A 12,978-nucleotide genomic window follows, 5' to 3' on the forward strand; every position below is an offset into this window, starting at 1 on the left:
TGGGATCGTGCAACAGGTTGTTTTTTTTCGGCTCACCTGTGTGCGTTCTCCGATGTGCTTTAAGGTGGGAACTTTTGGTGTAAACTTTATTGCAGCCCTCAAAGTCACATCGGTGGATTCTTCTTTTCTTGGAATCCGGTGACTCGGATCTCCGCGGACGTCGTATGCTGTCAATACTGAACGGCGACATCGAACTACAAATGGGGGAAAAAAAAATAAACAATAAAACATTTAATATTTACATCAATTTTGATTAAGAACTCTTTAGAAACACTTTCATTTAAATGCATGAGATGCGAACCATGTGATGCTAGCATGAAAATAGCATAAACTGTTAGCAATAACGTATTTTCTCCAATAGCTTTGAAAACAAAATATATCGCTTTGAGGATATTTTGATTAATATATGATTACATTCTAGTTAAACTGCTGTTTAAAATATCTTGTTTTTCAAAGAACCAGGATTGTTAGCTGTAGCCTTTTAGCATGGTTGTCAAATGTAGCCGCAGAGATGATAGCATCTGCAGATTGAGAATGTTGTTTTTAATCGCTTAAGGAAAAACATCAAGGATAAAAGAACAAATTAAATGAATGCTGAAGTAATGAAATTCATAGAATCAATAGCACAAACATATAATGTTGGTATTGTTTTCGCAAATTTAGGATGAGACACAAAGCTCGCCTTATTGATGTTAGCTACACAAGCAACCCGACTTTTGTGTTGAAAAGCATTTGTTCAGTCTGAAACTGCATCAAATCATGTACAAATATTTAAAACTTATTTTAAGGTTAAGTTATTTAATCTCATTAATCTTTTTGAATTGAACATTTCTTACTAAACATAATCTGTGATATCCGTTTTTGTTGTAGGACTCTTTTCGCCATTTTTTCTTATCTTGAGATGTTCAGTTCAAAAACATCCACTTATTATTGAGATTTTAAGACTTCCATTTTCCTTATATTAATTCGTTTTTACCATTAAATTCATTACTAAAATAGAAAATATGATTACAAAAATTTGCCCTTTTACCTACAGTATATTACTTCATTTTTGTTGTTGTTTATTTTTCCTTTCTACTAAAAGCAACCCTTTTATTTATCGTTTAATATTGATTATATTTTCATTAAAACATCCACACTGGATTTTTATGGCATTGCTATGTTTATTCCAAAGATTTCTTTTACACACTTTTTTTTTCTTTTTTAAATATATCCCCCGTAATATGGATTTATTTTCTTTATTCTTGTGTTTTTAATTTTAGGAAACTTATCATCTTGTTTTATATTATGTAAATTGTGTTCTTCAGATTATATATAAACATATTTGGTTTCTGTAATCAAAAATATTCAAGTATTCTTAAAGATTGACAGATATATCAAATACTTTTACACTCATCAAAGGCTTTAATCATTGACATTCACAAAAACATTTGAAATAAAATGTGTTTTTAGACCGTGTGTTTATTTTACATTGGAATATCTCTTTATCTCTCCGTTAATAATAATTGTTAAAGGCTAAAATGAATTCGTTTCTAATGTTTACTTAAGAACGTCCGCAATTGCAACGTTCTACCAGTAGGGGGAGGAGTTGCGTCACATTTGAGTTTGCTGCCTGTGAGAACACCTTACTTGTCAATAACGAGACGTTTGTGCCATAAATTCTATGTCAATCAGTTTGTATCTGATTGTATTAACACATTATTGTATATATAAAAATGTTGATGCTGAACATGTAGTGTTCAGAAGAATAATTGTTGTCACTAAACCTTCTCTCCCAATGGAAATAGTGAGCGCCTTTCACATAACCATGGACATGTGACTGGGACACGCCAGCTTACTGAGAGACAAGACAATTGGATCTCTGTGTACCAGAAGGGTGGAGTATTATCAGCAGGGTATATTTAGCAATACTCTGCCAGCGGTGGCTCAGAACCAGCTCTTAGTGGCCTTCAGGTGAGAAGCAAAGACTCTCAAGCGGGGTTTGACTTTTCTATCTCGTGAACTGTCTCCACCGCACGCCGACCACATCCTGTCTCACCGACGCCGTTCACATGCACGCCGAGAGAAGCTCCCACCTTCTGCATCTGGGTTATTTCCAACTCCAGTCTGAGCAGGAAGTGATAATATGGGTCAGAAACGAAGTTGAACTCTCGTTTCTTCATTTTCTGCATCGCTTCACAGGCGCCTTAGACATTGAAACATCATGTGAAAAACTGCCTCCCTTCAAATTGTTTCCACTAACATCGCAGTTTAGACTCGCCCGCAACCAATTTACTGCTCTGAGGCGTCATTTAAAGGTTCAATATTGAACACCAGGGCGCACGGTTGGCGCGATGGCATCACGGCAAGAAGGTTGTCGGTTCGCTTCCGGGTCTCGAGGGAGGCAACTTGTGACCTTTCGGCATGGACTTTGTATGTTCTCCAAGGGTTACCTGGGTTTACTCCGGTTTCCAATCACAGTTCAAAAACACACAGAGGTTGATTGAGAACTTGGGGAAATTGTTCGTAGGTATGAGTGTGAATGGTTGTATGTATTTGTGTGCCCTGCGACAAACTGGTGTCCTCTCCAGGGTGTCCCCCATCTCACACCCGAAGGGACTAGGCCCCAGCCCCCCTTGCAACACCCATAAGGGATTTAGCGGTAAAGATAATGAATGTATATTGAACACTTTAGACACGCTTGTACTCAGAAACCATGATATAAATCAAAATGAAACTTTAGTACTGAAAATGCTCTATATTAGCATTAGCTTAAATAATTATTCTAAAACTATTCAGGCTCAATATGCCAAAATGGATATGAAAAAATGTCATGGGGCTGGTCTGAAAGTATTTGACAGTGGTTTAGTCGTGATGGTCTGATGAAGCTTCATGAAGCAGTGTCATGTTGTTTAGAGGTCAGTAGGTGGCGCCATCAGTTTATAAATGATGTGATGTTTCACTAGAAAAGTTGTTCAAAACAAAGGAAAATAGTGCAGAGACTGCCATCTAGTGGACTCTGAAAATAATGACACTGCTTCATGAAGCTTCATCAAACCATCACTAGGATTTAGGAAAGATGAAGAGGAGAGTGCAGGCACGGTGGATCTACCACAGAAAAGCTTAAGGTAAAGGGACGCCTTATGGGAAAGTAGTAGCCTACAGTATGTCAGAAGTGAAAAGAAGACACTGAGGTTGAACAGAGGAGCGACCAGAAAAGACAAGAAAAAAAATTAGGAATGTTAATGTTAGGAAGGACAGAAGGTTTGGCAAAGTGACAGGAGAGACAGTGTTGGATGGAGAAGGTTGGAGCTTAATGTGGTAAATGAGGAAATGAAGATGATAGATGGGACTCAGGAGGACGATCAAGATAAGTTCAAGTGGAGGACTTGCTCTGGCAACCTCTGAGGGAAATCTCACAAAGACAAGAAGAAGAAGAGAAGTTTTACATTAAACAGCTCTATTATCATCTCGAGGACATGTGTCAAAGTCATGGTCTGAGATCCAAAGCTGGCCCTATCAAAAAATTTGATGTGGTCTGGGAGGAAGCTAGCTACAGCCTCAATAAAGACGTTAATGTGTTGACCTCTGAAGATTAGTGATGGTCTGATGAAGCTTCATGAAACAGTGTCATTAATGTCCACTAGATGGCGGTCTTTGTACAATTTTTCTTTGTATCAAACAACTTTTCTAATTAAAAAACCTCATTTTTAAACTGATGGCGCCACCTACTGACCTCTCAACAACATGACACTGTTTCATGAAGCTTCATCAGCCCATCACTCCTGAAGATTCCAGTGATGCTGTAAATCTACGCTAGGAATTGGTAAGTACACTTGGGATTTGTGTGACGAGGTGGAATTAATTTTAGCATTTGAAAACAGTGCAGATTTTTCATAGAATAAATGGTAATAACCAAAAATGATTGAATCTAGGAACAAAGACAAAATAGGTTACTATGTGAAAAAGATTCAAACTGTACTGCAGTAAAATTGAATTAAAAAAACAAAAAAGTATCGGTTTGACTTAAAAGCTTAAAAGTCCATAACTGACATTAAGTACAGAAAAAACCTTCAGTAATGCATAGACAGACTGCTGTCATCTACATTAAGACTAATATTCTCTGTTAAACCGAGTCAAAGTTGACGCTAACAAAAAAGCATATTTCGTTTAAGAGCAATTTGTTCAAGGTTAACATAGAAAAAAAGTTTAATTTAGAAGCAACTGCATTCATGTTAACAAATGAATCTACTTCCCCTTTCACTTCCTCATTACTTCAGCTCATTTTGCCATTTGACTTTATGATAAGCGACACCAGGTAGACTGTTACGGATCTGTTCCTTGCCAGTGTTAATGTACTTTACCCAGATTCGTAGAAATAATCAGCCATTTGTCACGAGAGCCCGGAGGCGAAAAACATAATCTTCTTCGTCTTTTTATCTGAAGCAATTCCGGGGCGAGAGAAAAGGGAAAGTGTGACCCCCTCGATTTACCTGGCAGAACTAGATTGTGTCCTTTGATGCATTAACTCGGAATTATAGATGGATGAAGAAAACATGTGAAGGTTAAAGACGCAATGTGTGTTATTGTGTGTCCTGGAAATGGAAGACTGGCCATCAGGCACTGATGTACCTGTTCACCCACCAACCCCCCTTTATTCGACTCACCCCTCCACCCACTTCCCCATTCTGCTGTACGACCCTCCGGTCCTTGGGGAAAAGCCAGATTTAAGTAGACAAGCCTGGAGCGAAAAACCCAAACACTCACACACTTGAGGAAGACACTCCTTGACATATAGTACATTTATCTGCTTTACCTGGAAATCTAAAAACGTTACTGCGTCAAGAAAACATTCCTATAGTCGAAAAAACGAAAATAACTTGTTTTATGAAGGTAATGCACACTGGAACTGGGTTACCATCACAAATTGTTTTATATAAAATTAACATGAAACAGTTTTGACAAAAGTAAATTTTATGCTTGTGTCAGTATTTTTTTTGTTACGATTTGTTCTTAAAGTATTATTTTTGGGTGAAATTGGGCCCATTCAGGCAAGTCCATGTTCAGTTTGCACAAACACAGTAAGTAAGTGATGGTTATTTGTAGAGCACATTTCTAGACCAGGGTCACAAAGCACTTTAACTTTAAAAAACAATACACAGTTAAAATATATACTTTAAAAGATAAAGACACATAAGACAAACACAGGAGTCCCAGAAAATCAGGGAAAAACCTGCACAAATAAGAATGTCTTAAGATGTTTCTTGAAGGAGTCAGTAGATCATCAAACAAAGAGAGAGAGGAAGATCGTTCCAAAGCTTAGGAGCAACAGCCTGGAAGGATTTCTCTCCTCTGGTCCTGAAGTGTGTTCAGGAACCATCAGTAGATTCTGATCCACAGACCTCAGAGCCCGAGCTGGGGTGTAAGTCTGGATCAGATCACTGATGTAAGCAGGAGTCTGACCATGAATAGATCTGAAAGTAAGAACCAGAATATTAAAATTTATTGTGAAAGAAACTGGCAGCCAGTGAAGAGTTTTAATGATCAGGAAAATGTGAGTTCTTCTACTAGAGCAGGTCAGAATTCACACTGCAGAGTATCGGATTAACTGCAGGCGAGACGGCTCCCTTTTTTGCAGAGGAAAAAATGCTTATATTGCATTTTTGTTATATTTCCTTTAACAGAAATATCTGCATCATAAAAGCGTAAATATTAAGAATAAGAGTAATTGAGTTTTTTTTTTTTTTAATAAATGTTTTTTATAAAACTACTTTAAATTCCAATTGAAATGGAAGCTTAGCTATATTCCCTTTTGATTTAATCTAAATGTCATATTTATAAATAGATCATGATATATACACAAAGCACCAATTTTTTTTAAATGTCATTTCACAGATTAAATTCTTGGATGAGCAGGAAAGCAGTATTTTGAATACTGTCTTTGAACATTTGCCTTTCTTTTAGATCTGGATCCTTCAGTAAAAAACCTCCGTCTCTGCAGCTTCCTGAAGCCGATAATCGGATAAATATGCTGCGAGAAAAAATGAAGTAGCCGTCGACATGTTTAATACAATAATATTTTATAAAAAAAAGTAAGTCAATAATGATAAAAAACAAGAAAAAATGTTGACGATTTAAAAAAATAATAATCTTGAAACGTGCATAATAACATGTCTTTATCGAGTACATGAAAATAAAAGCTAAAAAAGAAAACAAGAAGTATTACTTAACCACCATCTAAAAACAAAAAATTACACTAAAAAAACCTCTCTTCTCTCGTAGAGTCTATACTCAGAGGCCCCTTGGGAAGCTCATGAATACGGAGGCGTATATATGACACATACACACTCTCCTCTGTTCTTTTCCCTTGAGTTCCACCGTTCTTTTTTATCTGTGGATATAAAATATAAAAGCCACAGACACTGTCATCTTCTACTCTGTGTTTCTCTCCAGATCACTGTCCTTCCATGAATGTAAAAAAACGATGGCTTCAAGATAAAAAAAAAGTGTCAATACAAGAGCACGTGTTTCCGGGCCGGCGCGGTAACTCAAGGCGACTACAGACTGCTTTGTTTTGCACATACAAACATGCAAAGTCTGTGTTCCTGTTGACAATGGCCGACCTCTTTCTGGAACCAGCTGTTCCGTCCGGTTTGCACAAACAAAAGTGTGAACGCCGAGCAAACACACACACACATCTGATATAAACCCATGTACTTTCTCGGTCACACGCATTAAAATCCGAGAGTACAGTTCCCTCACGACCGAGTCTGCACTTTCACACACTGAGGAGAGTGTGTGTGTGTGTGTGTGTGTGTGGGCAGGCGCTGGCAGCGTTCCTCGCTAAAACCCCGGCCCCGGTGATTTATCTCCATAGTGAAAGCTTGGGCCGTGAAAGGTTGGGCCCTGCCAACCCCTGTTCTCCTCGGACCACCTGGTGCCGCACGCTGCACTCGGGGGCACAACTTGTCTCTTTTAATAACCCGCATGAGAGTCCGGCGGAGTGTTTGCGAAACACTGCAGTCGCGGTTCAAAGCCGGTTCCGTCCAGGAACACTTTTAAGATGAGATTTAAAGAAAAAGTTTGGTCAACTTTGTACGACGGTCCCACCAACTCTCGTTTCCTTTTAAACTGTACGGAGTGATCTAATTTAGATATGTGTTGTCGACGCGAGTACAGGAAGTACTTTCTATCCACGGCAACAACTAAAAGTTCACCACTTGGTATCAACTTTCATTTTGGTTTGACCCTGAAAAAAAGTTTCTTTAACCCCTTTTAACAACTACTATTAACTCAATATCAATTCCCAGATTAATTCCAATTTCTATATCTGCCAGTTATCCAACATCATTGTGAGTTCTTATTGCGGTCTGTGGGCCACATGTGAGCCTCCAACTGTGTTTATTTGGACCTCCTGAATGATATCCAAAAAAATAACAGATGTATGTGTTTAACTCAAAATGTTACTTCAATTTAGGATTCGGTTTTCTCAACCTTTCTTTATTTTTTGTACATTTCTCCGACAAAAGTTTAATCCTTGTGTTATCTCAGGGTCAAGGTGACCCGAAGTTCCAAAAAACAAATCCGTATTAGGTATATCCCTTTTGTTTTTTCTGGGTCAAGGTGAACACAAGGGATACCAAAAACACATTTGTTTTGGGCCTTCGAGTCAACCTGGTCCTGAGATAACACAAAGGTTAAAAAGTCATGAAGTGGCTTTCTAATGTTTTTTGTTATGGAAATATTCATATTGATGTACTTTATTATATTCATATAATTAATATAATTATATTATATAAAATGAAAGTAAAATAAAAATTAGGTATAGATAGTGATGGGTTGATGGGGCCTCATGATGCAACTGTTGCTGTATCATGATACAGTTTGAAAGGCCACTAGATGGCACTCTCAGTGAAAATGATACCAGGTATCATTGAATTAGTCGATCAGAGCCAGATATTATAAAGCAGACTGAGAGTGCCATCTAGTGGCCTGATGATGTATCATGAGGCGTCATCAACCCAATCCTTTTTTTTAAGCTTAAAGGCCTCTCACAACAGTCACAGTTTATAAATTGATACCTTGGGAAATTTAATTATCCACCATTGATTTTACATTTACATTATCAAACCTAAAATGGCTTAAATCAATCAATTAAAAAAAACGTTTGAACTTTTACAATTCCAAACTCCTGGACTTGTGTTTTGTTGTTGTTTTTCTGGCAATTAACAAATGAAACGACCAGCAGATGTTTTAGATGCTGTAGTAAAACTAAACTAAATAATATGTTTTTTATTTTAAGACTCACACTCCTCGAAAGAAATGTGAAACAACACAACACTGTTTTCTTAACCCAAAACCCTTCCCGTAAAATATACATCATTTCTTTTTCAGGCCTTCTTGTCACCTTGACCCTGAGATAGAACAAGGGATACCCCAAACACATTTGTATCCGGGTCTTCGGGTCACCTTGACCCAGAGACAACAAGGGTTAAATTTTCACTATACCAAATTGGATTCCTACCCTTCTTTTTCTCTGTCTCACTCCCTCTCAGCGAACTCAACGGAACAGTTGCCAGCGATTTATGCTATTTTTTTTAGTTTTATTGTAAACATGCCAAGAGAAAAGTTCTTTAGTCATTTGGATCAATCAGAGGGAACCTTAATAAAAGCCTGCTTAACTCTTGACTCCTGAGCAGGTGAGTCTAGTCTGTGTTAAGGCTTTGTAAATACCGTAATGTCAGTTATATGAGCGCAAAGCTTAATATTTTCTGCTCAACTGCATTAAAAACTTTGCAGTTGTTTAGCCCGTATCCATCCACCTCCCTCCCCTGATCCTGTATGGAATCTGAGGTCACACACTTGGATTATGCAACAGAAAGTTTCAGTGTTATTAACAGGAATCCAGCCTGGAATACTTTCCCCCTCAGTAAGACTAAACAACGGGCATCCACTTGAGTCTGGCCAGACGGCTGCTCCTGACTGCTCGCTACTTTACGACCATCAGAGGAAGAGGGCGAGGCCGAGCCAAGTCCTGCTCTGCGTCTGATTTCCCTCCCGTGATCCGGATACATTGAGCTGTCATTTGCAGATGAGTGTTTCCTATCGCCCCCCCCCCCCCCCTTCAAGTTCAACACAGATGGACCAGCACCACAGGAGTTCTGATGACAACAGGCCAAACAGGGCAAAGAACGACAGATGCATCCAAGAGTGGAAGTTTCAGAACCACACAGGAGGACCAGGACGAGAGGAAAAACAGTAGAAATAGACTTTTCATGGTGACATGAAACACCTGTCGTCAAATTAAATGGATTTTTTTTTTTTTTAAACGTCATATTCTCAATTGTATTACCGCGATATTCCTACTTTATTATATATATTTTTGCCTTTTTTCCTTTAAATAAATAGGTCAAAATGTAATGCAAAGAAGATTAAAGGGTTATGCCTGAACCCTTATGTTAAATCAGGGTCAAGGTGACCCAAAGGCCCTTAAAACAAATGACCCCAAGAAAAGGGTCAAGAAAATATAAATATAATATACAGAAAATAGTGATATTTTTAACTTTTTTTTTTTATTTGCACTTTATTCCTCACTCTCTATTATTAGATATTCAATTAAGTGAAATGTAGGGATCATTTATTTATATATTTGTGGTTGCTTGCTTGTTAGAAATAAAATAAATGTATTAAATAAATGAACGATAATCTATACACATGTGTAGATGGTTAAAAACTTTAGTGTTTCTAATAGAAAAGTATAAAAAACATTATATTTATCAGTAGAACAAACTCAAAAATCATTTTATTGTTTATTTTTACTTTTATTAGTGCTTCCTTGTCTTCATATTTTGTTATATTTTTATATCATTAAGATTTCCATTAGTTTTCATGTGAAACTGCTTCAGTTATTATCAAACTGCAACATCAGGACTCACTGATAGATTAAGGATTTTAGAGATACAGAAAATAGTGATATTTCAAACCGATTTCTTTATTTGCACTTTATTCCTAAGCGATAAATATCATCGTGCGAATGTTCTTGTCAAACAAAGATACTCACTCTTGCACAGCTCGGGCTATAGAGAGCGCCGTGGAGCCCGTCTCGTTAACACTGTCCAGGGTCACGTTTGGCAGGTCGTCGTCGTCGCTGTCGCTCTTGATCTGCCTCGGCGACAAACCGTTGTGGTCCGCGTGTGCTGGAATGAACATTGGAAAAAATAAACTTGGTGAATCATCCTCAATCTGGGGTTCGGCCCCATGAAAAACACATCCATAAGCCTTGATAATAGACATTTTGTGATGGATTTTTTTTTTTTTTTAATTGAGTTTCTGTCGCTTAACAGTGATGTAAGGTCCTATGAAATACTTACTTTTGAGCGGTGGTTATTACCGGAACTGCGGGTTTGTTGGTATTTTACTGCACTTAAAGTCGCTTTAAATCATAAAAGAAAGCTTTCGGAATTCTAGTTTCCTCAGTTCCAGCTGCCACTCATATAACGGCCAGTAATCGGCTATAAAAAAAAAAAAGAGATCGCTTTTTCAGCGGGAGCTTTTGTGCTTTTTTACACTCTAGGGTTCCAGCTCATTGTGGCCCGCTGCATGCAGTGGTCACTAGTAAGCCTATTTCCGTGGACAACCCGCAATTATCGAGAAATGCATCATGAGCAGGAAAGAGGTATTTTGACACAAAAGAGAAGTGGCAGCGAGGTGGGCAGAGCACTGGATCGCTTTCTCTCGCTCCTGTTGTCTCCAGTCATGCCCTGTTTCCATGACAACCCCTCGCTGGAGACAGCCGTGAAAAGGAAGGGTACCCGCCCTCTCCTAGACAGGATGGCGAACCTGTATTTATACATGTGGGTGTGAGCGCTCCGAGCGTGGGTGCGAGGATGTGTGTAAGCATGTTTTTGGCGTGGAGCGCGAGTTGCATCACTGCACATTAAAACTTTATGTAAACAGGATCTTTCGCTAACTTATGTGTAGCTTTTTAGGTTTTTTTTTTATTTTTTTAACATTGGATAGAGACGTCGAATTTTACACACAAGTATTAGGGTTGATTCCATTTTTGACACTTGCATAAAAGCATATGAATAATCACATTATAAAATTAAAACAGCTCAAATACTCATCATTAATTTAATAAATACAAGCGTTATAGTATAATAACAATAACAAATAACAATACAATAACAAACACTAACTATATATATATATAATTTAATAATAATATAGATAAAGTATCTGGATTTGATGTCTATATGAATTATCTTTTTTTTAAATAAATATTTAACAATTAACCTGAAAAATAAAAAGTAACTTCAAATTATATGTTGAATGACGAATTAAATTGGTTTATATTTGTATACAAAAAACAAAAAAACACATATTTGCTAAGAATATATATATATATATATATAAATAAATTAGAGGAAACATAGTAAATACTTTCTTTTTTTTAAATTATTTCTCTGGAGTAATAATAAAAACTGTTGCTTTCATACAGAACTTTAATTTTAGTGCGATAAAGGGAAAATACAAACAAATAAAATGTAAGCAAAATTGAAAATTATTAACAGCTAAAATGTTCAAAAAGAATTCAATAAAGTAAAATGTAGGGATAATTTATTTCTATATTTTTGGTTGCCTGCTTGTTATAAATAAAATAAATGTATTAAATGAATAAATAATAATCTATACACATGTGTAGATGGTTAAAACTAGAGTTTTTCTAATAGAAAAGTATAAAGATCATTATATTTATCAGTAGAACAAACTCAAAAATATTTTTTGTTTGTTTATTTTTTCTTTTATTAGTGCTTCCTTGTCCTTATATTTTGTTATATTTTAATTTAATCAAGATTATCATTAGCTTTCATGTGAAACTGCTTCAGTTATTATAAAACTGCAACATCAGGACACTCTGATGGATTTAATGGAGGTTCTGAGAGCCGTAAATGTCCAGTTTTCTGTGTTCAGCTTGTTAAAAAGTGAGTCCACCACACCCAGTGCACAGTCGTCTCCAGTGTTTGCTACCTTCGGCGCTGGGCAGAGCGCTCGCTGGACCGTGTTTATGTGCAAGCAAGTGTTTATTTAAGTGCCACCCATCTTCAATATCCATCCACACCCTCTTATGCAAGTCTTGTTTTTCCTCTTCGCCTTTTTTCCTCTCCTGAAGAGCATAAAAAAAACCCCGCCCATCTCTCAGGACCACCACACCCAGATGACCGGGTTCCTCTATCTGAGGGTGTGTTTTTGTTTGTGTGCGAGATGAAGTTCTAAATGTGTCGGACGGGAACTTCTTCAAGAGCAAACACTCGCCCTGTGTACAGTTCTGGGTGAGACGAGAGCACGGACTGTAAGTCCACTCCCAGTGGTCGGCAGTAAAAACCACACCCAGAAAGAAAAACCAATAACTGGGTGGAGGTGAAAACTGAAGCGGCGCACAGAGAGACAGGTAGCGGCTCCCTGTACCGGAATAAATATCCACCCAGTTATGCTCACAATAGGTCGTCTCAATGTCACAACGTGTGATTAAATAGTCTATAAATGAATGTCTTTACGTGCATATCTTGAATGTAAAGCCTTGAAACTGTGTTTGATATTTTCAATGTTATGTGGTTACAGTTGCATTTTATGTCTGGTCCCTTTCATGACTGTCAAAAGTATTTGAAAAGATGAAGTCAATGAATTGATGATGAATTTCCAGAGATCCATAAAAGATTGAAGTAGACATTCATGGGTTTCTTTAACAAAATAATAATGTAGTTCATTAAAATGACGCTTTTGATGTGATGAGATGTTTTGATTAATCCTTTTTAAAATATAAATGAACAAACGAGAATTATTATTTCCGACTTTTATATCTCCAGATCTGGGTTTCAAGATTATTTTACCCTTGTGTTATTTCAGGGTCATTGTGAGCCAAAGGCCCGGAAACAAATTTGTTTGTGGTATCCCTTGTGTTGTCTCTGGGTAGAGGTAAACGACCTTAAATACATATGC

The 12,978-nt window shown here is 37.2% G+C and overlaps 2 protein-coding genes across 2 annotated transcripts in view; both read right to left on the bottom strand.

Annotated features, from left to right (window-relative positions):
• The window catches only part of tbc1d4 (TBC1 domain family, member 4), a 343,760-nt gene that overhangs the window by 207,314 nt on the left and 123,468 nt on the right, over positions 1 to 12,978 (bottom strand). The window lies entirely within an intron of this gene.
• The window catches only part of klf12b (Kruppel like factor 12b), a 54,355-nt gene that overhangs the window by 5,150 nt on the left and 36,227 nt on the right, over positions 1 to 12,978 (bottom strand). The window contains exons 4-5 of the mRNA XM_087803681.1: positions 10,040 to 10,175; positions 37 to 194 (exon numbers count right to left, since the gene is read on the bottom strand). Of these exons, the coding sequence (XP_087659807.1) occupies positions 37 to 194; positions 10,040 to 10,175 (294 nt within the window). The remainder of the gene's footprint in view (positions 1 to 36; positions 195 to 10,039; positions 10,176 to 12,978) is intronic.

This window comes from Callionymus lyra, chromosome 12 (assembly GCF_982586985.1).
Source record: "Callionymus lyra chromosome 12, fCalLyr1.hap1.1, whole genome shotgun sequence".
Lineage (NCBI taxonomy): Eukaryota > Metazoa > Chordata > Actinopteri > Syngnathiformes > Callionymidae > Callionymus > Callionymus lyra.